At 43.7% G+C, this 25,030-nt stretch overlaps 3 protein-coding genes across 6 annotated transcripts; 1 reads left to right on the top strand and 2 right to left on the bottom strand.

Moving 5' to 3' along the window:
- The first annotated feature begins 998 nt into the window (after nt 1–998).
- kptn (kaptin (actin binding protein)) lies at nt 999–7,112 on the top strand. The gene is made up of 12 exons (XM_062988365.1): nt 999–1,301; nt 1,997–2,079; nt 2,428–2,512; nt 2,948–3,002; nt 3,154–3,232; nt 3,509–3,582; nt 3,887–3,993; nt 4,671–4,766; nt 4,863–4,935; nt 5,798–5,933; nt 6,445–6,618; nt 6,713–7,112. The coding sequence occupies exons 1-12, from the start codon at nt 1,091–1,093 to the stop codon at nt 6,863–6,865; spliced, it is 1,326 nt and encodes a 441-aa protein (XP_062844435.1). The 5' UTR covers nt 999–1,090; the 3' UTR covers nt 6,866–7,112.
- Nucleotides 7,113–7,624: 512 nt separating this feature from the next.
- Nucleotides 7,625–16,082, bottom strand: hnrnpl (heterogeneous nuclear ribonucleoprotein L). 2 transcript variants are annotated; one of them, XM_062988358.1, is made up of 14 exons: nt 15,999–16,082; nt 15,096–15,214; nt 14,747–14,984; nt 14,478–14,563; nt 14,155–14,251; nt 13,983–14,052; nt 10,334–10,366; nt 10,034–10,102; nt 9,656–9,939; nt 9,453–9,574; nt 9,058–9,259; nt 8,274–8,331; nt 8,094–8,189; nt 7,625–7,945 (listed from the first exon to the last, which is right to left on the bottom strand). In XM_062988358.1, the coding sequence occupies exons 1-14, from the start codon at nt 16,080–16,082 to the stop codon at nt 7,788–7,790; spliced, it is 1,716 nt and encodes a 571-aa protein (XP_062844428.1). In that variant the 3' UTR covers nt 7,625–7,787. The 2 variants fall into 2 exon arrangements, with proteins under 2 accessions (XP_062844428.1, XP_062844429.1); XM_062988359.1 differs by having other exon boundaries at nt 7,625–7,916.
- A 1,969-nt stretch (nt 16,083–18,051) lies between these two features.
- On the bottom strand, nt 18,052–22,964 carry srsf7a (serine and arginine rich splicing factor 7a). 3 transcript variants are annotated; one of them, XM_062988374.1, is made up of 8 exons: nt 22,904–22,964; nt 21,005–21,227; nt 20,177–20,356; nt 19,855–19,914; nt 19,730–19,771; nt 19,508–19,621; nt 18,988–19,104; nt 18,052–18,615 (listed from the first exon to the last, which is right to left on the bottom strand). In XM_062988374.1, exons 2-8 carry the CDS (start codon nt 21,211–21,213, stop codon nt 18,564–18,566), a joined length of 774 nt encoding a protein of 257 aa, XP_062844444.1. In that variant the 5' UTR covers nt 21,214–21,227; nt 22,904–22,964; the 3' UTR covers nt 18,052–18,563. The 3 variants fall into 3 exon arrangements, with proteins under 3 accessions (XP_062844444.1, XP_062844447.1, XP_062844445.1); XM_062988377.1 differs by having other exon boundaries at nt 19,855–19,911; XM_062988375.1 differs by lacking the exon at nt 22,904–22,964 and adding an exon at nt 22,736–22,867.
- Between the last annotated feature and the right edge of the window lie 2,066 nt (nt 22,965–25,030).

Here is a 25,030-nt window from a genome sequence, read left to right as displayed (position 1 = left end):
TCTGAGAGTTCCAGTCTGGAAGGCGAAGGAGCCTGGACGATCTGTAGAGATTCTATATTAAAGAACCACTCTCAGGTTCCCTGTTCTGGAAGACTCGCTGCAGGGATGCCAATAAATGTTTCTCTTACATCTTTGATGAGCTTGATCGTTTGAAAAAGTACATTTTTATAACCTTTTTACTCATCTTTGCAGCTGACTAGATGTGTGGGGTGGAGTTATTACCTCTATAACAACATGTCTGCCCTCTAGTGCTCATTCTCACAGGTTAAGCAGGTAGTCTTCCATATCTATGTACTGTACAGTGAGTGGATTGAGATGTTTCCTCAGGATCATGGTTCTACTCAATACAGCAGCACATTACAAAGGTTTATTGAACGTGTGAATGCATGACAGCAAAAGACAAGTGCAAAAAGCACAACATTATTATGGACATTGTTGCTGAACATAATGCTTGATTTCTGCAAGGTATTCATGTCAATAATTTCCTTCGGAATAAATGAAGTATCTGTCTGTCTGTCTGTCTGTCTGTCTGTCTATCTACCCTTGTTCTAGCAGCTTCTAATTTCAGACAGACCTGTTTTTAGTGGTTCTTGGATTTTATCTGACTGTCTAGACAGATTTCCTTGGGGGTTTCTTTTCACGACTTGGACAAAACACCTCTAATGCATATATTTTGTAAGTATTGTCAGATTAACCGTATTTAAGTGGGCACAGAGAAGTTTCCAGGAATAAGGGAGCTTTGTTACAAAGATTAATTAAAAAAAAGTTCAAAGGAAAATCATATTTATTTTAAATTCAGTGCAAAGAAAAAAAAACAGCTTACATACAGTTAAATGTGCAGAAAATTCAATGCATTTAAAATATAGACGATTTTTGGATGGTTCGGAAATGTTCGTAAGTCTTCGGAAATATTCGGAAACGCTTCTGATTGGTCGATAAGCGACAGTTAATTCTAGTTGGTCCGTGTTACTAAGTAAACCCGCCCAACACGGATGTTTTGGTTCATGTGCTCCCATGGGGACTCAGTGCATGATGGAATGTAAATAAAAGCAGATTTTAGGCGTTTTTTAGTATTTGATTATTCGAGATCATGTCAGCAGACGTGGAGGATTCGTGTCCGTTTGTTGAGGACAGTTTCAGTCGCTTCCCATCGCAGAGTAACATATACGGACTGTGCCAGGCAGGAGAACACGAGTTACTGGCCGCTACACTGAAGGGTAAGGTGGTGTGTTTTAGGTACCAGGATCCTCAGCAGAAGATCCGTCCTGTAGCTAAAGAACTGCAGTTCACTTACATCCCAGGTAATGTTATTAATCCTATTAACACATGTTATAATCACATCTGTACAGGACAGCTGAACTTCACTGTGTTTATTCAGATTGCTTCGTATATCACAGTGTTCCGTACACCTAAACTTAACTAGAGTTTATTCTCATCATAAACAGATTCATTATAAAATAAACATCAGTGCACATTGTGTGGCATTTTTCTACTCAGCACACAAACTTTTGCTTTATAAAAATTAAGGAATATGATACACATGATGTTGCACACAGTTGAATCGAATTTCACAGTGTTCCGTACACAAATGCAAAAAACGACCCTGCTACCATGAAATTATTACCATGTATTTTAGTATAAATACATCATTAAAATTGCAATAAATAAACAAAATCAGTAAATGCACAAAAGCATGGTTTATATACCATGCACATTAAAGGGTGCTTGACCCAAATTGAGAATCTTTGGACGTTACCATTGCTGGACAGTCGTAATGGGGCAGTTGTAGCCCAGTGGTTAAGGTATTGGACTAGTAATCAAAAGGTCGCTGGTTCAAGCCCCATCTCTCCCAGGTTGTCACTGTTGGACCCTTGAGCAAGGCCCTTAACCCCTAACTGTATACTGTCACAGTACTGTAAGTCGCTTTGGACAAAAGCGTCTTCTAAATGCCGTTCTCTCTGCAGTGCAGCAAAAATGTGTTTGCTTTCTTGAACAGTTGATGCTGAAATTGTGTCTATTGACGCTTTCAACAAGTCTCCACCAAACCGAGGGCTGGTGGTCGGCATCACCTTCATCAAGGTACGATTTTATTCTTAAATATGACTTATTCTGCTCTCTAATTTGTACATTTGCACTCTTCAGAGGACTAATGAGTCTATTAGTTACTACAGTATTTACTACAGATGTATTTAGTCTGGGATGCATCCAAAAGAGTAAATAAATGAGTATAGTATGTTATAAGGACACATGTGTTCATAGCTTTTGGATAATTGGATTTTCTATGGGACTTAGAATGAAATGTTTATGTTTATTCTTCTTTTTTTACACGGATTGATAGTTTACAATGACCATTTTACTATAATGTGCATGCGATAGCTGCTCAATCTCTACTTGTGCATCCTTTTTTCCTTCCTTTGTGCCACCCAGGACTCCGGCGATAAGGCCACTCCGTTCCTGAATATCTACTGTGAATATGAGCCAGGATCCGAGTTCAATCTGGAGTCCATTGCACGTAGGTCGCTCACTTTAAAACCTACAGATGTTGGCTGATATATCAGGATCTGGTGGGAAAGTGGTGAAATGAAATAAATGGGGCTTTAAAAGAGCTCATCGTTCTAATGATTCACTCACAAATGATTCTTACGTATCAGTCAACTCCTTAATGAGCTACTGGCAGCTCTTTTACTTCTTGTGACCATTTACTTCTGTTCAGGACTTGTTTTACCTTGTTGTGATGAGTAATTAGATATAATCAAAATAAGTGGGTGATTTTTAATCTAGTTTATATTGCAGGCTGTGCAGAAACTGTGCTACTCTTTGATATTGAAAATAGAAAATGATAATTATCAATGCCCGTCAGTGCTAACAAGTTTGTATTTGTATAAATGTTTATTTTTGGCTCGTGTGGGTGGAATAAATCAGTGCTGCTACATCATGTTTATTACAGAGAGCTGCCTGAACCTGGAGCTGCAGTTCACACCCTTCCAGCTCTACCACACCGAGTGAGTGAAACATGAGTCAAGAAAATACTATATAATCACACTTTTCTATATAAATGTACATTATTGTTGTTGTCATTGCTTACTGAAGATTTGGAGTTCAGGTGCATCAGGTTGGTTTTTATATAATAAACATGTTTTGTGTGATTTGCAGGCTGCAGTATGAAGAGGATCAGAGGGAGACTGTGTTTCTGCTCAGTGGACACGACCAGCGCATCCATCTGTACAAGGAGGTTCTAATGATTCACTCTTCTGTCTGTATTCACTCCTGATATTGAAATATCATTAGTACTCTGAACTCTCAAGTGTGTTTCAGACAGACATTCTGCTTATTGCTTCGCTTTGATAAGTAATAATAACAATAATAATGGAATTTTATGTATAAGCGCCTTTCAGAGTACCCAAGAAATGATGATACATAATAATAAAATCTACTAATAATAATAAGAAGAAGGTACTTAAAAATGGGAAGTCTAATAGATCTCGTTCTTTCTCTCTCTGGTTGGTAGAACGCCTCACTGCACCAATTTGAGGAGCAGCCAGTGGAACGTTTCTTCCCTGAATTGAAGGAGCTCCCCAGCAAGTAAGTGTGTGTGTGTGTGTGTGTGTGTGTGTGTTTAACAATAAAATAAACAGAAACAGGAACAAAACCTTCCTTAAACTGTTGGAAGCATATAGTTCTCTTTATATTACTGATTTATTACATTTAGTTAGTAACTGTTGTGGCAGAAACACATGAATTCGGAAATTAGAAGGGGCGTCCCAATACTTTTCTGTGTCTGGGGTCATTCTAATGGTTGCTGGTCATCAAATAGTTATTAATTGTGTGTGTGTGTGTGTGTGTGTGTGTGTGTGTGTGTGTGTGTGTGTGTGTGTGTGTGTTGCAGTGTGTTGTGGATGAACGTTTTGAGTATTAAAGGTGGTCGGCGACTAACGGCTTATGGTTGCCAGAATGGCTGTGTTGGGCTTGCTCTTGTCAACCAGAAAGGACCTGGTAAAACACACACACACACACACACACACACACACACTCTCACACACACACACACACACACACACACTCTCACACACACACACACACACACACACAGTAGCAGCTGACAGGACTTTGGGGTATATGTATGTTGCTATGAGGGCGAGTGTAGCCTAGCGGTTAAGGTACTGGACTAGTCATCAAAAGGTCACTGGTTCAAGCCCCAGCACTACCAGGTTGCTTCTGTTGTGCCCTTGAGCAAGGCCCTTAACCCTCAATCGTCTAGACTGTATACTGTCACACTACCACACTTTGGATAATGGTGTCAGGTATACATTAACTGACTGTAGCCCTGCATGCTATTTGGGTTATTTGGGTGGTGGACCATTATAATAACCTGGTGGTGTGTGTTGTTCTGGTACGTATGTATCAGGTGCAGCAGTGTTGGTGGGTTTTTTAAACACTTTACAGTCCCACCAGGGGCCAGTATGTTGAAACAGGATTTAAAAATCCCAACAACACTGCTGCACCTGCAACACTCATAGTGTCACTGCAGCGCTGAGAATGATCCACCTCTTGAATTACATCTGGCTGTGGCGGGACTGATAAATGAGGTACAGGGGGGTACAGTCAGTAATTGTATACCCACAAGGCAAAACAAATAAAATAGTGTGCTTGTGTTTTTCTGTGTGTATCAGAGATTGTGCAGAGTTGGTGTTTGCAGCTGGACAGTCCGATATCCACCGTGTTACTGTTTCCTCTGAAGGTTTCAGCCCAGACGACCAACACAGACAGTAAGTGTGTGTGTGTGTGCTGTGTAACTAGCATGTTACGTGTGTGTGTGTGTGTGTGTGTGTGTGTAACCACACCTAATTGTATTTGATTGGCAGGTGGGTGGGTGGATCAGGTGCTGCAGTATAACCTGTTGGTGACCAGCACTGTTGAGATGGCCGTGGTGTACAGGTGAGAGCTGATCCGTATAGAATGCAATGAATTTAGCAATGATATCAAATATTATTATTTATATTATATTTTAACGTGTCTCTATATTCGTCAGACACAATTTTCCCCTTTTACACACAATCCAGTCATAGCCAATTGGAGCTTATCCCTCTCTCATAACTGCTGTCATTCCCACACTCTTAATCTCAGAGGTCCCGGTCTGTCGGGCGTCCCCAACACACACACACACACAGATCGCTTCTTTTCCCCTGTCAGGGCAGGGTCTTACAGAGCACCTCGACCAGTCAGCAGAGACCCTGTTCAGCCCTGTGTGTGTTTAAAACACAGCCAATCCAATCATGTGTCTGTGCAGGAGCCCGGCAGGCTGATACCAGAGCTGAGATTTGAACTCTAGGGCTTGGGGTCTCAGCAGTGGTGGGGTAGCCTCCAGGCCACCCAAAGAGGACGGGGGTCCCTGCTGAGTCTGGTTCCTCTCAAGGTTTCTTCTTGTATTTTAAGGGAGTTCTTCCTTGCCACTGTCGCCTTCGGCTTGCTCAGTAAGAGTTTTTGGTCTGTTGGTGTACAATACAATGTGTAATGTAAAAAGCGCTATATAAATAAATTTGACTTGACTTGTAGCTTGCTTGACCGCACCTCCCGAGCGCCTAGCTGGTGATTCTTACACACCTTGCGCACTACATAGTGTGCACTAATTAGACTTAATATTTAATACAACAAAGAGTGATTTAGGATGCAGCCTTCATTCCAACCCACCTCAAAACCAAAATAGTTCAACTTTCTACAGACTTTTAATCTCAGTCGTCATCTATCTGACTTTATCGTACGTGTAATGATGTTTAATGATGTGTGTGTGTGTTGGTAGGGATGTAGAAAGATGTGGTCTGCGCAGGCCGGCGTGTTTAGTAAACAGTGACCAGTGCGACGCCGTACTTTGCGCCCTCCTGATTGATCTGGACTTCGACGGGCAGCTGGAGGTGCTGCTGGGAACATACGGACAGGTACGCACACACCCTTTGATTTGATTTGGACGCCTGCCCTCTATTTTGAATTTGGTGACACTTAGTTACGGTTAATGGTGCATCGGTCGACATTTATTTGTTCCTATTTATTAAAACAATGCGGCCAAAGCAAGATCCTTAAAACACTCTGTTCCTCCTGTTAACTTTGACCTAGATTTACCCTTATTGTGTGTGGATACTGCTGTCTGTGCAACAAATTGCCCCGAGGGCGCTTCCTACCACATGAAATTAATATTGCTAACAAATAAAAACATGGCAGACTTCTTTGTTAAATGGCTAGGACCTTATGAGACACAACCTGCTGTTGTAGGTCAGCTTGTAACCACTGAAGCCAAATTGTAGTCCATCCTAATAGTCCAGCAATGCACAAAGGCAGCACTGTGGGTCTTAGTGGGTCCACCCATCTAACACAAACATGCAGAAGGTGGATTGACTAGTCCTCTTTCTAGATATGAGCGAGTGAGCGTTGGTCTTTGGTTGCTCCCCACAGGACCTGCTGTGCTATAAATACCAGCAGCCAGCGGACGCATCAGACGGGCGCTTTAACCTGCTGTGGAGGCGGAGCTTCAAGAGCCCCCTGCTGTCAATCATCTACCTGGACCTGACAGGGGACGGACTGAAGGAACTGGCGATCCTCACCATGAAAGGACTGCACATACTCCAGGTCCACTGCTTCTCTCTTAAATATCGTAAACGTTAAATTTAGTACATTTTGATTTCCTCGTTTAATGATGTTGATTTCCTGTCCGACCCTACAGCACCGTCTGGGCAGCACGGCCGACCTCGTCCTGCAGCGGCTCGCACACAGAGTGGCCGAGCTCTCCGGTACGGATCAGCCAATCACAAGCGGTCATACTGAAAGGACTAGAACTCCAGGCGAGCACGAGCAGGACACTGTAGACGGACTCTGAGCGGCGCTTCTGTTGCCACACGTTGGACTATGCAAAACGAGTCAAGCTTCGCTCATAAGGACTGGTATATATTATTTTGATGCATTGTTTGTGTTGCCATGGACAAATTGTGGGTCACTGATCTACAGCACCTTTCAGAAAATTCCCTAACGGGGGTTGTTTGATGGAGATGGCGACGCATCACCTGGTCAGGTGACTCCATCCGGCCCTAGTGGACTGTGTTTTGGCATTAAAAGCATTAAATATGTTTGTTTTCGGGCCCCGTAAGTCACATGGCATTTCCATAATCAGCTCAAACATATTCAGGCTGTCAAAATGTGTCTCAAACCAGGATGGGAACCAAATATCTGCTTCAATCTGACTGCTAAAGAAACATAAACCCCCCTACATAAAAAAAAAAAACAAATAAATAGTAATCACTGATTGGATGCTTGTTTTTACTGTATAATGTTTGTTATTGGTGCCAAAAATATAGACATATATATATATATAATATTACATATGTGCCCCCCCTTCATATTTAGATATGCTCAAAATGCACCACCTCCCTCCTCCAATATACTGATGTAAATATATTGAATACACATATTCCACTCCCTAGCTTTGTGTTAGAAGAAGTCAGAGTCCCGATCAGTTGTTGACATGACAGGAATGTTTTAATAAAAGGACCCCTAATGACCCCAATGTTTAATTCATGCTGCTGCAAGCTGGTGTTTGAAAGCAGACGTCCTTCACTCGTGTAAAGAGCCACACACACAGTTCACATTAATGGAGTTTATTTAAAGAACAAAAAACATCAGAGTCTACATTTTCTCCTCTAAACTTAACGTAAAACAAAAATAAAACGAAGCCGAATTCGTAAATAAGGATAAAAAAAGGAACGACTAGGAAATAAAAACACAAAATTTGTACAAAAATGAGTTTAGCGTGTGTTTATTAACGTGCAGCACTGTGCGTTTGTGGTCTTAATTCTGGAGGCTGTGATGATGGATTCAGTTGATACTCTGGGAGGTGGAGAAGCAAAGCTTGAGGGTGTAGGGATACGGTCCGGCTGAAAGTGGAGAGTCGTGATTACTGCAACTGAACAGAATCGTGTGGAAATAGTACCATAACATTTACTCCTCAGCCTTAAATCATTACTTCAAACTTTCCATCTGTATGTTTTATTATTTCGAACACACGGCTTTGCTCAAATACTATCATTCTAGCATGAAGCAGGGTGACTTACTGGGGTTTTTCATCTGGAAGTGGTTCATCACAGCGAGAGCTTCCATGGCGTCGTTCACCGAGTCCCACTCACACAGGCCAGACGCGCTCTTCTCACCTGCAGCCGCAAACGTCCAGACCTTTTAATTATTAATCGTTTCACGTTTGGGTTGATAAAAAGCAGGTTAGAAAGCGCACTTACTCTTTCCATTGAAGAGTTTGATGTTGGTTGGAGGTTTGATGTCCAAGTCTTCACAAATCTGTAGGACAAAAAACAGATCAGCTAAAATCAACATTATATACATACACACGGATCAGGCATAACATCATGACCACCATATTGTGTTGGTCCCCCCCCTTTTGCTGCCCCATGCACAACAAACTGTGCTGAACTGTGGAGTCTGACACCTTTCTATCAGAACCAGCATGAACTTCTTCAGCAGTAGCACGTCACGGGCCAGCCTTCGCTCCCCACGTGCATCGATGAGCCTCGGCCGCCCATGACCCTGTCGCCGGTTTACCACTGTTCCCTTCTTGGACCACTGCAGGCCGGGACACACCCCACAAGAGCTGCAGTTTTGGAGCCGTCACAATTTAACCCTCGTCAAACTCGCTCAGATCCTCACGCTCGCCCATTTTTCCTGCTTCTAACATCAACTCTGATGATAAAATGGTCACCTGCTGCCTAATATACCCCCCCCCACTAACAGGTGCCATGATGAAGAGATAATCGGTGTTATTCACTTCACCTGTCAGTGCTCAGAATGTTATGCCTGCTTGTTGTATGTAAAACTTGAGGGTAGATGAGATAAAATAAACTTTTTTTTTAACTTCTAATAGTTTGAACAGTTACTGTACCGATAGCTGCACAGAATCCCAAATGGATACCCAGTCACTACATGTGCCGCGCTCATGGCAGCAAAGCTTCATCAAATCGACTTCCATTTTCTTATATTCTGATAACGAATCGTCATTGTGCCACTTACCTTGCCAAACACGTCGGTGTCGCAGTCCGGCAGGCCGTTGAAGAAGTGCAGGACGTTGCTGGGCCGCTGGATGCGATTCCTGGACGCCTGCTCGGGCGTGGTGAAGCGGTTGTTCCTGTTGCCCACGAACTCCTTGCAGCTCTCGCTTCCGTCCTCCAGCAGGTACGACTGCCCGGCGATTATGGTCTGCTGCTTCGACACACTGCACACAGGATACGGGTCAGGACGGCCCGAGAGCCCGGTAATAGTGGGATAGCTCACTAAACCTTTAGTACTTCAGTTTATTCAGCTAAATGTGTGGCACACAGGAACCTGCTCATTTTAAACGTTCTAATAACAGGACAGAGCAGGAGAAGGGTGCACTGCTGAGTGAACGTGGGGTTTTTGGAACGTACCAAATGTTGAGCTTCTGGCCGAACAGCATGGTATGGTTCAGGTGTGAAATGGCTCTCTCCACCGAGTAACAGTCTCCCATCTCCACCATCGCGGCACCTGGTTTACTCTTCATAAACTTCACCTGGGGGGGGAGAGAATATTAACCTCCCAAAATGAACGTCCAGAGATCTTTAGAACTGTGAATCCAGACGGGCTCGCTTACCCTGGAGACGTTGCCATAGAGACAGAAGACGTTAAAAACACGCTCGGGGTTGACCCTCTTGAGGTCGAGGCCGTACACCATGATGACGGGTGAGTCGGCCTGGGCGCCGCAGTCGGGCATTCCGTGGCTGTACTGGGGGCCGCCGTAACGCGGGGCGCCGCCGCCGCTGCCTGCGCCGCCGCCACCGCTGCCTGCGCCGCCGCCACGGCCTCGCCCCATGAGGCCCATCCTCCGGCCGTCGTAGGGACCGTATCCGCCGTCGTCGTATCCGTAACCGCCCTGACCTAGAAGTGCGCATCGGGTTAGACTGAGAGAGAGAGACCGCCCTGACGAAATGTGTCCACGTGTGTGTGTGTGTGGAGGAGGAGAGAAACGAACCGTATTCGGGCGGGTGGTCTCCCAGCAGGGCCGGCTGCCTCTGGCGCTTGTTTGGGTTCGCACCGGTGTCTGTAGGAAAGAGCGCATCACACCAGGTCAGCACAACGAGCCCACCAACAAAAGGGGCAGACTAAAGAGGGCGGGGCAGTGCGACTGTGACTGGCATGCAGGAGGACCTAAGACAGCATTAGCTGTAAACACTACATGGTGGTGATGGGGAGGCTAAGCATTAACAAAGCTTAAAAGTACCACCTGCTATTATTGTTTAAATCACACACACACACACACACACACACACACCTTGAGAACTGTTCCAATTGCCGTCATCAGCATCTGTACGGACACAGGTATACACACACGTCAGACATGCATCAGAGCAACAGAGGAAAATAACCGTCTCAGCTTTCTGAATAACCCACCACAGCAGCAGGTCGGAATTACTAATAAGAAGCTGCTTTTTTGTTTATGAAATTTTACAATGACATTATTTTACAGACACCGGCACATTTGCAACCCCCCCCCCTCAATTAATACCAGCAATGAAGAGCTTGCTGTCGAGGTTTACCAGCTGAAATTCCCAATAATACCAGCAAAGTTGCAACACTGGCACAGGACTGGACCAGTAATCAAACTGTGTGCATTACTCCGGCTTTGCCAACGTCTCAAGAGCTGAGAAGATCAGCCGAGGTCTGAGATTTTTTAACATCTTGTAGGAGTAACGTACACATTTAAAATCCCTTGGCTGCACCCATATTTAGGGTGGCCACGTCAGATATTTCCGATTCAGGTCCCTAAACCTGATTTGGCAGTTTTTACTCCAGATGCCGAGCTTGTGACCAGCACTGAGAATGCACCAACCTAGACAAGTGACCTCCCACCGACCAGGCTGCCAGTTATGTCTGTATAGACACCAGACTGGTTTGATAGGTCTAGAAAAGGATAAAAAGGAAACAAACGCTCCTGCATGGCATCAGATACTTTTTATGGTTTATGTGTAACTATCACTAATCACAGAAAGGTCTCAGAGGTCCTCAGATTGGTTTAAACATCTTAGTATGATGGGACCAGAAGACTTAAATAAGCATTTTAAGCATTTTTAAGTTTAAATCAATATTTTATTCACGATAAACATCAGCATTTAGAACAGTGCGTTCCTTTAAAGCAGGGCTGTGGAACGTCATCCAAAGAGCAGGTAGGAAGCAGAAGTTGGAACAAAACCACACACTCCACCAACCTTCCGTGAACGATGTTCCACATCCCTGATTCAAAAAGTGTCAAAGAATCGAACTACAACCTTCCGAACGCTTCTAGTGAGTAGAAATGTCATGAACTTTATTCAGCGTTTCACCAAACACCACGCACGGCTAGCGATGGGTTTGAGAGGGGCAGGCCAGTCATGCTGTATGCAGCCTGCCAGGGTCACCGAGTCAAGACATTTCAGCGGTGACGGTTACTTACGGAGAGTCCCGAGGAGCGACTGCTCGAACGGCAGTGGCTTCGTTTCGATTCCCAGCGAACGTTCGTTCTCCTTGGCATTTTAGGAATCCGTCCGAGTGCTTTGCGGGTCGCTTTGGGGTTTCCAGGCACGATCGGCGGTGCTTACCGTACAGAAGAGGGCCGCAGACCAGGCTTGTAGCAGCCGAGCTAATCCCAACCTGCGTCACACGGAAGGCGTAACAGCAGTCAGAATGAGAAACGCCTCTCTCAGGGTGAAACATTAAGCACAGTGAGTGAGGAAGAGGAGGAGGAGGGATACAGCAGAGAGAGAGAGAGAGAGAGAGAGAGAAAGACAGGAGCGCCCGACTCCAGAGAGAGACCGGGCGTGAGGAGGGATGAGCTACGTGTTGGGTGGTTGTGTCTTCATGGTCCTTCCCGTGTGCTGTAGTGTAGTGTCCCTGTGATGGAGGGCGTGACGTGAGGCTGGCTGTGTTCTCATGACGTTCGCTGGGTGTTTGTGCTGTTCTGGCATGAATGGAGCCTAGGGTGTGGCGTCGAGGCGTCTACAGGTGTGTGGTCAAGGCAGTCCTGTGTTATCAGCTTGATATGTGGTCGCGGTGGTGCAGCAATCTTGACGCAATGTGCAGTGACGATCCCGGGAGTATCTGTTTGGCATGTCGTGGTGATCTGTATGCCATGTGCTGTGTCGTGGCAATCTGTAGAGCTCTCGTGACTGAGGTGGATCAACGATAGTAAGGGTAGCCCACACACCAAGGAAACCAGACACAGGGTTGTAAAAAAACAATGCATTGATCCTCTGGCAATCAGTTCTTCAGTGTCTGCGTGTCTTATCTGATGCTCGATTTGGTGGCTGCTGGGTGGTGGTGTGTGTCTTCTGAGACTGGCTGCAGTGTGCTAGACCCTCCCCGGATAAATCAGAGATCGGGGTCGTCGTCTCGTGGACGTGTTGGATGAAGCGTGTCAGCTGTGATGAAATGTTCTGTTTGCAATGACGTCTTTCTCTGTAGCGTTTTAAAGTGCCGCTGTGTCTGTTCCATGTGGCGAACCTCCGTTTGACCGCTCCGAGGTGTCTGAGGAAGTGACGTCTGATGAGAATGTTCAGTGTACGATTGTCTGAAGGATGCACGTTCAAGCCCTGAACACAAAAACCACTAAAGCGTACAACAGCTGCACGATGAGAGCGAGATCGGAGGCGCCGCCGACGCCCGCTGTGTCCCAATCCACTTACAAAAATACTATTTTTGAATATGCAATGTATTGAGTATTCACAGTGTGTCATTTTACTAACTATTGTTTTTGCCAAAATGTCAAATCAGGTGCATTAACAAGTCATGATGGCCATGCACAGCATCTAGTAGGAATTTGGGGGGAGCTTGTGTACCACCCCAAATTTAGACATTAAAACAGCAGCATGTGCATTTAGCTGATTATACAAAATAATTTTGAGTCTCTATTAGCTGGAACTACTGTAGTTTGAAAAACTGTTTGGAATGGATTTTCTCCTCTACTGGCAACCTTATTATTCTAAACCATTTTCCTCATTTTTATACAATACTTTCATATGTACATTTTATAAGTGATCACCTATGTTATTTTAATTCAAGAACCCTGGGGAACCCTAAATGATGTGGTGTTTGATTTTTCAGTACAGAAGTTGTAACACTAAATGTATACAGTTTTCTTTTGTTAGTGTCTTCACATTTTTGCTCAGTGTGTGTGTGTGTGTGTGTGTGTATATACATATATCTCCTTTATAGAAAATTATATACATAAAAACCAGGTGAAACAACTGGCTTTCAAAGCAGTTCACACCTCCAGATTAAATCAGGTCTAACACACCTCTGTGGATCTGAACTCTGAATCCCACAGAGTTTAACTTTGTGTTTGAAGCAAAATATGACTCAAAAGATCCAAACTCTTTACTTACACACAAAATTTGGATCTTTTGAGTCATATTGGGCATCAAACACAAGGTTAAACTTCTAGATTAATACAAACTGGTACCAAACTTAAATGTCACCACGTTATAGATGTGGTCCAGTTATAAAACCAGTCTGATAAGAACAAATAAAAATGAAGCATTGACGACCAAGTATCCGCCTAAAGCATAAAAATCATGTGAGATCTCCACTGTGTCGTGTGCCCTGGGTGCAGGGTCATGCGAATAAAAATGTGACTGTGATGGTGAGCGAGGGGAGGGAGGGTTTTTCTACCAGGACTGCAAGTGCGACACATGCTCGTGTTCAGCGAAATACGTGAGAGTGACATGCGAACCGGTGACGGAAACGTACGAGAATCTGTAGTGTGTGTGCTGTCACGTATCTTATAAGAGCCTAACGTGGCTGATTTGTTTCTTATTAGTGAATGCTTCGATCTGAGTGAGACCACCATGGGACTTCACTAGCAAACACTAGAATCACACAGTGCTCTCACGCCAGGAAGCTTGACCACATACGACTTATGGGCAGGAGCGGGTGGGTGTGTGTTTTACCTTGACCCGGAGAGGGGTTGGTGTAATCCCAAGTGTCCTGATCGTTCTTGAACACGTTAAGACGCGTCGGCTGCAGAAAACACGAAAACATTGTTAACTATTGTGAAAACAACATAACGGTGAGGTAAGCTTCAGATCATTAAATATCAAACTGTGAATGCGTGTGACCAACCTTAGCGTATTCAATTTTAAGGGTGCAGCAGCCGGAGTAGATATCGGCCCCGTTGAGCGAAGCTTTTGCCCTCTGAGCACTCTGAACCGAATCGAATGTGAGCAGAAGTTAAGGAAAACACACACACAACACTAATGCTACAGCAGGGCTCAGGTCCTACAGGCAGCTGGTCACAATTATTATTATTATTATTATCATTATAACTAAAATTATCTGGTTAATCAGTATCCTAGATTCCATTGTGAATCAAAGGTGCTGATTAGATTCATGGCTAAATGACATACAGAGATTAAACAAACAGTATCAGTGTTTATAAAGGATATTCCACCATGGCCTGCACGCCGTTCTTCCTGAAGATCACGATCCTGTGCACGGGGCCGCAGTTGTTGCAGATGGTGTACAGAACGTCCTGCAGACAGGAGATTAGATTATTTATTTGAACATCGCGTTTCACAAATATTGATAAAAGAAGAACAGCAAGTTCTGTGATGTAGCAGCTTCGAGGGTCACGTTCAGACCTTCACAGCTGTATAGAGAGGATAGAGCTGAGTGTTGTAAACCAGGGAACTAGGATATTAGGATTTTGTGCTACCGTAGTGACGGGGTAGATGGGGTTCATGATGGTAAAGAGCAGGACGTTGTTGACGCTCGGCGCGTCGGACGAGTCTCCGGGACGCGAGATCTTCTGGCTGGTGGAGTAGTTGAGGTAGCAGGGCCGGCCGGCGATGTACACCTGGTTGTCGTTGGCGTACGTCACCGCGTTGCACGAGCCGCTCATGTCCTCGTACTCCACCAGAGCCTGGCGCTTGTTTGGCATCAGCACCACATAGCTACACACAAACAAAAAATTGACCGTTATTTCATGTCTGTGGAAAAGGAAATTCAGATCAGTTCTGCTTTATGGGCTACACAAGTGTGTACGGTGGAAGGAGATGTTGTACCTGATTGAGCCAAACTCCCGCAGAGCCTCAACAAGGTCAGCCTCGGTGATGCCGTCTACCAGACCCCTGATGTGGATCACCAGTGAGGGTAGGGGCTTGTGTGGGTCTTCATAACTCTCCTAAACAAACAAGACGAGTCATTCAATACACCACAGCCATTCCTCCTTAATTTTAATGTGTTTAACCCTAGTAAACCTGCTGTAATGTTCCATTAGAGCTTCTAAGAGTTCCACCAACACCAAAACCTTATGCTTAATTCGTTTTATCTGGGTCAAAACTGCAAATAGCTGAAAGCGGGTGCTGCTCCACGGTTTTTGCATCCGTTTACCATCTACTATACAACTGCATCTACATAATCGTTTTTTAATTAATATTACTCCAGAGCTATTCATGTTTCGGTTTGTTATATAAGCTAAATGGGGTCAATCACATTGGTGTAACTAATACGCATTATAAAGTAATTTAATATTAAAATTAAGTTAGCAATTTAGGGTTAAGGATTATACATCTATTACAATATACGTGTTAATAAACATGAAGATGTATGCACATATAAATGCATGCATATTATATAAACAGACGGACACGGTGAGGTTAGCACCAGGCTAGGCTAGGCTACGCTAGGCTAGCTGGTTAGAACAATGAGCGCAGATTTAAGCTCTCAGTTTAGCGATAATACTCGAGCGCAAATTAACAAAATGCAATAAAAATCGCGAGTTTGATGTAAAAAAATTAATATAACCATAAATTGCCTTAAAACTAAAATTACGCATTAAATATATAATAAAGCGAAGGAGCAGCGCGGCGTCTACACAATTAGCACGTTAGCATCCGTGCTAGCAACGGCATTCTCACTTCTCTTGAAGGGAAATGAATACTTTTAAAACCGAGAGTGAATAATACCGAGGTCATTCCGTCTCCGTCAGTTTTCTGTCGTTTGGTGGCTCTGCCTCCCTCACTGTAATAGCGCCCCGCAACAGCAGCCATCTTCTCTTCTCTATAGCGCTTTAAAATGGACAGGAACGACGGCAACTCCGAGCAGGACAAAAATGCGATGCGTAAAAACGCTGCAGGACAATAAGAGAGAGGCGCCCGGAGGACACGCCCACTGTAGGTGGACACGCCCACTGTAGGTGGACACGCCCACTGTAGGTGGACACGCCCACGTTTAAAGGGCACGACGCCTGTTTTCAGGGGTTCGATCCTCGCCCCGAATCAGAGAACATTCACAACCACGCTATAAAGGCCCTGATGAGCTGAGGGTTTCCTCATGGTAAACCAGCAGGTGGATTTGCTGCCCTAAAGTGCCTCAAAAATACAGTTAAAAATAAAGATAAAATAGTGAAACGATAGTGTGCGGATTGGATTCAACCACTGGTGCAGTATGGGGGTGTTAGGACGATTCTAAGGGCCTGCGATTGACAGGGGCCCTAAAGTTATTAGAACATTTGGGAATTAAAAAACATATATAATACATTATTATTATTAACTTTATCTTTTCTCAACTGGTTTGGCTGAAAGTATTAAAAGTAAAAGTCCACAGAGCTTTTGTCCCCCCTGTTTACATGAAATGGTTCAGTCCGCCCTCAATCCAGGCGAGAACGGTGCTGACTAGTGGTGAACAGGGCTGCACCATCATGTCTCATTATAAATCTAATTACCCAAAACACAAATAAATAAAATTAACTCATGAGAGAGAAAAGAAAGGGCATCGAATTGTCCAATTCTTAGAATTATACCATTAAAATAGCTCTTGAACCACATTAATGAGTGAATCCCACTGTATGCACATCCACTGCATGTTGCATGCACGGCTGCACATGGTTATATTTTCAGGGTCGTTGAGGCTCTGCGGTGGCCCAAAATCCCCGGCCGAGGCCCTGAAAGCATCGTTTTTGTTTAGATTAACATGTTAGTTCCAGTTCCTGTATTCAGAGGGTATATTAAAAGATTTTTTAGCCATGCTGTCTGGCACAAGACATGTTCTGATTGATTCCATTTATTTACTTTTTGGATTGAGGGTATTTGGGGTTTGACACATTTTTGCATGTAAAATGAGTTTCCTCATGCACATACATCATGTAAAAATATCTGGTTTAACAACTTATGATTGGCATTTATTTGTATATTAGCCCTGCAGTCATCCTCACCCATTTATGAAACGTGAGAGATATTTCACATCCAGATGTTTACTTGACTGCACATTGTTAGAAGTGGTGGTGACAACAAAAACCATTACCATTACTACCATTACCAGTTATTCTTTCTCTTGAGTGCATGCCACATTCAGTTTACTAAGTTTACCCTGCATACCAACCAACCAGAAGTTAACTGATCTTTAACAAGTGATCCAGGAGACTGGAACAGTTCAGATCTTCCAGGAATCGAAAGTGTTCAGATTCATTTAATGTCAGGTCACCACTGAACAGTTAAAAATCAATGAATGGAAGACAGCACACAGAATATGTACCAACTGAAACGTGACTTTACTCTCCCAGGTAATTTCTACAGACAAGCTGCTGAAGACACCTCAGCCCACAGCTTCCAGTAAATTATTTTAACTGGGTTTTTGTTTCATTCATGACTGAGCTGAAGAAATCACAGCACTTTATAAACTATTTGGAAGAGTTACTAGAGAAAAGCCATAAATGGGCAATTGGATACGACTAGAGCACTGAAATAGACTAGAATATAAAACAAATATGCATAATGTATAGAATTACAAAGTCATAAAAGTTCATTTTCAGTGAAATCACGGCACTCTGAAATTTAATCACATCAAATGAGCTGGCCAAGGTTCACACACCAATTTCTCCACACAAAGCCACAAATGGTCCAACTAGTTTGCTGATTCGATTTAAGTCACTCCTACTAACTTAACAATTTAACATCCCGGACAAGCAAGAATAGCAATAATTCATAAAAAAAAAAAAAAAGGTTAAGCAATGAAACAATCAAGTGTGTAAAGATTCACTTTATTAAAAAGATCAATGGCATTTCCAACGAAAAAAATAAAAAATAAAAATTAAAAAAAAATAACTAAACAAAAATACTTTAAACTCAGCTTTGACCCAATCACAGCTCATTTTTTCTCCCCCCCCCCCAACTAGATAAACTGACCCAGCCCCCCAACCAGACACTCGCTGACCACAGTCCCAAAACACAAACTAAAAATGACTTAAAATTCTTAAAAATATATTTACGAGGATTTTAGGAGGAAGGTGGTGTAGCACAAAAAACCTCCTGAAATTAGAGGGAGCAGAAAGTAGTACAGATGTTCGATTGTACACACGGCTGCAGAGAAACCGAACTGAAACTGCAGGGAAGGTCGTTAACGAACAAAAAGATTCGATGAAACCAGTGAAACCTGAACTGCAGCTAGTGGGACAGCCGAGAGGCTTCAGCATACAGGGGGGTAGGCAGAGGGGGGTGGGGGGAGATCGAGAGACGAGAAAACGTTGCTCCGAATCAGTCGGCGTCCGGTGTGGGGTTCTTTCTTGGGCTCGGAGACCTGGAACGACTAGCAGAGAAAGACGGATCAGCGTACATTAGCATGCGTGTTGTATTTATTTAGCATGAGACGTGAGCATCGTCCGTCACTCGATTTTACACACAAATGCAGCACCAGTGTAAATTCAGGCCTCCTATAAACAGACCCACACAGATCTGGTGAATGATGCCGTTTTGTTTTCCCTCCATCCCAATACAGCCCATTTTTAACATGGGCCTAACCCCCCCCCCCCCCCCCCCCCCATTCAACAGCTGTTTTATCTGTTCAGTAGACGGACTGGACTAAGTGCGGCCAGCATACACCTAGAGCAACTGCATTTGGGGTAAAATAGAATGAATCCGGTGCCATTACATAGGTGTATTTAGGGCAGGACGGCCTTACCTGTCTCTCTTCTGGCTGACTGAGCGTGAACGAGAGCGTGATCGGGAACGAGATCGGGATCTGGACGCACTGCGTGCCCTCTGTCTGGAGTTGGAGCGGGAACGTGATCGAGAGCGACTGTTCAAACGCAGAAGAAGTTTATTTGTAGGATTATTTATTTATTTTGTTTACATTCATGACAGCACAGGTAGGAAACCCACACAGACACGGGGAGAACATGCAAACTCCACACAGAAAGGACCGGGACTGCCCCACCTGGGAATCGAACCCAGGACCTTCTTGCTGTGAGGTGAGAGTGCTACCCACCGAGCCACTCTCGTATGCAGGAATAAACACGGTATGGGTCAACCAACAGCGTAGACCAACACCAGCACAAGGTTAAGAGGACAGAACGTCCGAGGGACGGGCAAGAGGGTTAAGGGCTTTGCTCAAACACCAGTGGCAGCACGGCAGTCAGGATTCGAACCCACAGCCTTCCAACGGATACCCCACAGAGACAAACGTGCTAATATCTTCCCACCTGCTCCTGCGGACCGGTGTTCTCGACCTTCTGGCTGGACTTCTGGAGCGGCGCACAGGAGAGCGAGAGCGCCTGACTGGAGTTCTGGATCTAGAACGGTCCTGGGACCCAGACCTTCCAACAGAAAACACAGACGTTTTAGTTTTCTGTCTTAGTCCGATTATGTTGCTTAATGCAGCTCGTAAAAGCAAGTGTGTGTGTAGCCCGTCGAGTGGAGCTCACCTGCTCCTCCTTTTGGAGTATGAAGGGGAACGACGATGCCTCCTGAGAAACAAAACGAAAATCAATGCAGCGGGCTGAAAGGAAAACGTCTCCAGTCTATACACACATGTACAACGTACACTTACCGCTCATTGCTACGGCTGCGTGAGTGGTAGCGGCGACCGCGAGATCTAGACCGAGACCTGCTGAAAAAAAAAATCAGAAAACTGAATAAAGCCCCATTAAAAGCCCAAGACTGAGAAATATGATTAATTTTAAAGGTCATGAGCTATTATACAAGTCATGTGACTGACAGGGAGAGTGTTAGTGTGGGGTGAGGTGGGTGTGTATAGAGAACCTGAAGATATCATCCAAAACTGACACTGGTCCTGCTTCGTATGAGCTTTACAGATTTAACATTGTATTAAGCTAGACCACCACACACACACGCGTTCAATCTGTTCGTACCTGCTGCGTCGGCCACCTCGCCTGCTGAAGCGGTAGCAGTCGTAGGCGTAATGTCCCGTCTCGCCACACTGGTAGCAGCGGTCGTTCGGATCGAACGCCCTACGGCTCGGCCGGCCGAAGCGAGATTTCCGGGACATTCCGTTCGACATCTCGACACGAATACGAGCACCACAGAGCATCCTGGGTCGAGGAAAAAAGGGGGTTGATGAACATAAACATCTACACACTCGGTCAAGCAAAAGAAACACAGTTAGTTTTATTTACTTCACACATTAATGCTTTTAGTGCCGTTTAATAAAATGCAGAACAGACACGTGATCGTGCAGGCAGTTGTGCTAAACGGACACACATGCTTTCATTTTCATGGAGTGTTAGTAGCTGTTATTGAACAAATAATAAGATAATAAAAGCATTCTGCAATAGAAAAAACGCCGTAGCATCATTACACACAACAACTCGTTATGATTGAGCAGTAGATTAAAAGACGGCTGAAATAAATTCTAAATAACAACACGGCTATTATCAGAATATTTTAATTCATATTGTTTAACTCTTGTTCATCCAATACTTTAGTCCAGATTAGGGTGAACAACTTTTTTTCAAGCAAGCCGCCTTGAAATATCATAACACACAAACTAAGCGTATTTTTTCTGTAAGCAAACCCGTTTATACACCCGACATCAGCGAGAAAACCTAAAAGCTGAATGAATGATTTGGGTTGAATGAGAGCACAGCAAAAGCCACACTCACTTTCACAAACCTGAGCTCTTTGAAGAGTCAAATGTGCACCATGGGAAATGTAGGCAGAAAGAACTCAAGCTGACTCACTTTCCGTCCATCCCCTTCACGGCATCCTCCGCGTCTCTGGAGTCCTCGTACTCCACGAAAGCGAAGCCGGGAGGATTGCGCGCCACCCATACGTTCCGCAGGGGCCCGTAGTAGCCGAACGCCTGCTCCAGCTCTCCCTTCGCCGCGCCGCTGCCCAGGTCACCCACGTAGACCTTACAGTCGTACGAACTCCGCGACGAGTAAGACATCTTGGACCAGCAACCTGAATTAATAAAGATGATAGAATTTAAGAACAAAGTCTTAGACCAGACACAATCAGCCCACATGCACATCCACACCACAATCAACCTAAAGCATCAGAGACGTAATAACGTCCTGCCTCAAAATGTTGTGCTCACACAGGCAATCTGTACAGCTGCGATAAGCCATTTTATATAACTTTCTATCTCCAATTCAGTCTTTGTACTGTCGGAGGAAACCGGAGCTCCTGGAAGAGAACCCACACAGACACGAGGACAACATGAAACTTCAAACAGAAAGGACTCAGGCCACCACACCTGGGGATCGAACTCAGGACCTTCTTGTTGTGAGGCGACAGTGCTAGGGGCCAGTGATAGCCCAGTGGTTAAGGTATTGGATTAGTAAACAGAAGGTTGCCGGTTCAAGCCCCGCCACCACCAAGTTGCCACTGTTGGGTCCCTGAGCAAGGCCCTTAACCCTCAATTGCTCATCGTGTAAGTCAAGCGTCTGCTAAATGCTGAAAATGTAAATGCTACCCACTCTGTGCTTAAAGCCTCATCAAGAAACTAAACTACCTGCTAAACATAAGTGAGTTAGTGCTTCAAGTCATAAAATAGAAGGATGAACTTAGGCCTATCTGTATACTGAGATTTATTTATTTATTATTGCACATGAAGTTCTGGACTGCAAAGTTTGAGCATCTCTGCTGTCAATGGTCAACACAAATATAGTTGCTGTAGATGACCTGAAGATTATTTAGACTCACTTCACAATGAATAGTTGATGCTTAGATTGCGATTAAAGCAGTTTTACACAGACAGATCAGAATCAAAAGGAACTACATTTAAAATACGGATGTACGGAACACCGTGACCTTCTGTTCCTAGCATGCCAAGCTAACAGCTTCTTTGTTCGTCTTTTGACTGTAAAATCTAAATGTTAGTGTTTTACCGGTAGCAAATCTTTACACAAGGTGTTTATATACAGAACGCCACGTTTACACTAAATTACTAAGTATTCTTAAATAATCGGTGTGCTTTAGTCTTATTTTTCGAGCTAATTAAATAATGCAAATCATAATTTAAAAACGACGAATTTAATAAAGCTTGATTATAAAACAAAGTTAAAATAGTAAACATAAATTAGGAATTTCATATTTTGAAAATTGAAAGGCAAATGCACCTTAAATTAGTGATTCTAATTGAAATATTGAATGTGGTCCCAAATGGCTGCTACATCCCTCAGTAGGGTCCCTAACTAGTGCACAATAGTAATGGCTTCCAAACCCTCAGAAGCACACTGCGTAGTGAATGCGCACCTATTTCATACAAAACCACATCTAGCTAAATAACCGGAGCCTCATTTTACACACCAAACTCTTCCAAACCGACTAAACTACCGAATCACGGGCTGGGGATTCAACCGGGATACGAAAGAAGTGACTCCCGAATGCTGATGCCGTTTAAACGGCTGAACCGGCACACCATTGCACACTGATTAGCTTAGCATAGCTTAGCCTAGCATACGCACTTGCTGCTTGTCGGCCTCACGTCTCCGCAGGACGGCGCGCGACGTCTTCCCGACTGAGCACGCGAGCCCGACTTCAGACCGGTTAAATCAAAACGAATCGAACTGAAATCATTTAAAAACACGCAGTAATTTTGACGTTATTCCGGTTGAATCGTTCGCGCGTCTTACCTTCTTTTAGTCGAATGAACCGTCACATGTACTCACGCACGCTCTCCTCCCGGAAGCGCGAGCACCGTTTCCAATCGAGCGCGCGCCTACGTGAAGCCTCAAAGGGGCGGGAGTTTGAGAAAAGTCGAATCTGATTGGTCGGCGGGGACGTCACTCAGGCAAAGGCGCGCTTTTATTGTGGCGGTGAAAACACTGAAGAGGGAGCTCAGTGATTCCAGTCAGAACCGTTAGTGAAGTTTCTCTGACATTTTACCATTTCTCACCAATTTAAATATATGAAAATAGGGTTTTTGTTGCTGCTTCATGTTCTGTGAAGAAACAAAAGAACAACTGAGGCGACAGGACGTTTTAACCAGCACAAAAAGCCATCATACATGCTTATCAATGGTGGCCCACCAGTATTCCCTGAAGAAAGTAAATAGTAAATCTCATTAAACTACAGGCCTTATTTAATTGAATTACAATTTCTTGAAGGTCTTAGGTACATTTTGTTTCCAAAGAGAAAGTGAAAAGCATTTCACCCCTGGTAGCTCAGTTAAGGTTCTGGATTGGCACTGTTGGGTCATTGATGCCACTTTTCCAGTTCATGTCATTTTAAAACCCTGGATCTCACATTTAGTGTTTTGTTTTCTGCAGAGTGACCCGTACTGTAGCTAAGTACCTGTACTAAATTTGGTAACCCTTCAGTCCCTTTTTTATTGCACGGTACCCAACAATACAATATGGTTTGCACCCAAATTCAGAACTATCTGTCCTGATTTCCATTTCCAATTGCACAAGGGTACCTGTGGACTTTGCTGAAGGCTGTCGTGACTCTCCAGCAAATGCTATAAGCACATACGCCACCATAACCTCAAATAATAGCGGTTGAAACAAAAGGGCGATTTTTGTTTTGCCTTGCTGTGGTTGTTGTGGTGTTTAATCATGGGTACTCAGGTACAGTATAAGTCACACAGGAATGGAATTTCACAAATATTAAAATGTACCTTAACACCACATGACCTGTATTGTATCTGGTCACTTTGGATGAAAGCGGCCACTAAAAGCTCTAAATGTAAAACTGTAATGACTATATTGGCATTTGGTGGGCACTTCAATCCAAAGAAACTTAATAATTGCAACGAAATATAATCCAACAGTGGAAAAATGGGAGTGGTGGGGCATGAACCAGCACCTTCAGAGCAATAGGCTTGCACCTGTTGGAAAGTTATGAAGAATTGCATCCAACCGAGCCTTTTTACTTTAATTTCAATAAAGAACTAAACCAGACATAAATACATTTTTTATTTTTTTACATTCATTTCGATCCAGTTTCTGTGATTTTAATTATTTCTCTGCCTGATCCATTTTATCTGTGACATAAAATAAGAATTGAGGTTTGGGTTGAAGCACTCGGTCTATTGTGTGCACTGTTACGCCTCTACATCGAAGTACGTTTTTGTTTCTGATCACTACTTTTGAGACATTCCATCAAAAATATGAAATAAGTGAAATAAGTTATCATTTTTTACTGTTATTTACTGAGGCTGACATTTTTACTAGCACATCAGTTTAAGTGAATAAATATAATTAAATCAGCAGTGACGATGATAATGTTAATAATAATAGTTTGAAAAGGATTTGTGTTTTATTATTTTTGTTTGTTTGTTTATAGGGGTTTTTCAGGGTATTCAGTTCAGGGAAACACACAGAGATGATGTCTGTAGTAAGCCTGTATGGTACGCTATAGATGCTGTATATAAAAAATGGATGTTGTAGTATCCTTATAATGTTAGTTAAATGAGATTAATTGGGTTATGGGTTAAGCTACATTATCCCATCTATTCAAAAATTAATATTCACATACTGATCTAGATAACAGGCTATAAAGTGAAGTAAAACTGATAGAAATGAGCATGACCGTGTCCACGCTGAAGGTGCAGATGGTGAGAAAAGTGATAAATGCTGGTGAAGGCCTTGATCCTCCAGGTAGAATGCAAACATGGACAGGCCACACCACTGATGTCAGTATGTCAGAATAGATTCACAGTGTACACATACAAAACAAATCAAAATGTCCAGCAGTTTCATTGTGAGTATGGATGCCGTAAAGGGACAAAAACAAAACAGTTCACAGTCAGCTCAGCG

The sequence above is a fragment of the Trichomycterus rosablanca genome, chromosome 26, assembly GCF_030014385.1.
Source record: "Trichomycterus rosablanca isolate fTriRos1 chromosome 26, fTriRos1.hap1, whole genome shotgun sequence".
Lineage (NCBI taxonomy): Eukaryota > Metazoa > Chordata > Actinopteri > Siluriformes > Trichomycteridae > Trichomycterus > Trichomycterus rosablanca.
This window is presented reverse-complemented; position numbering and strand designations above follow the sequence as displayed.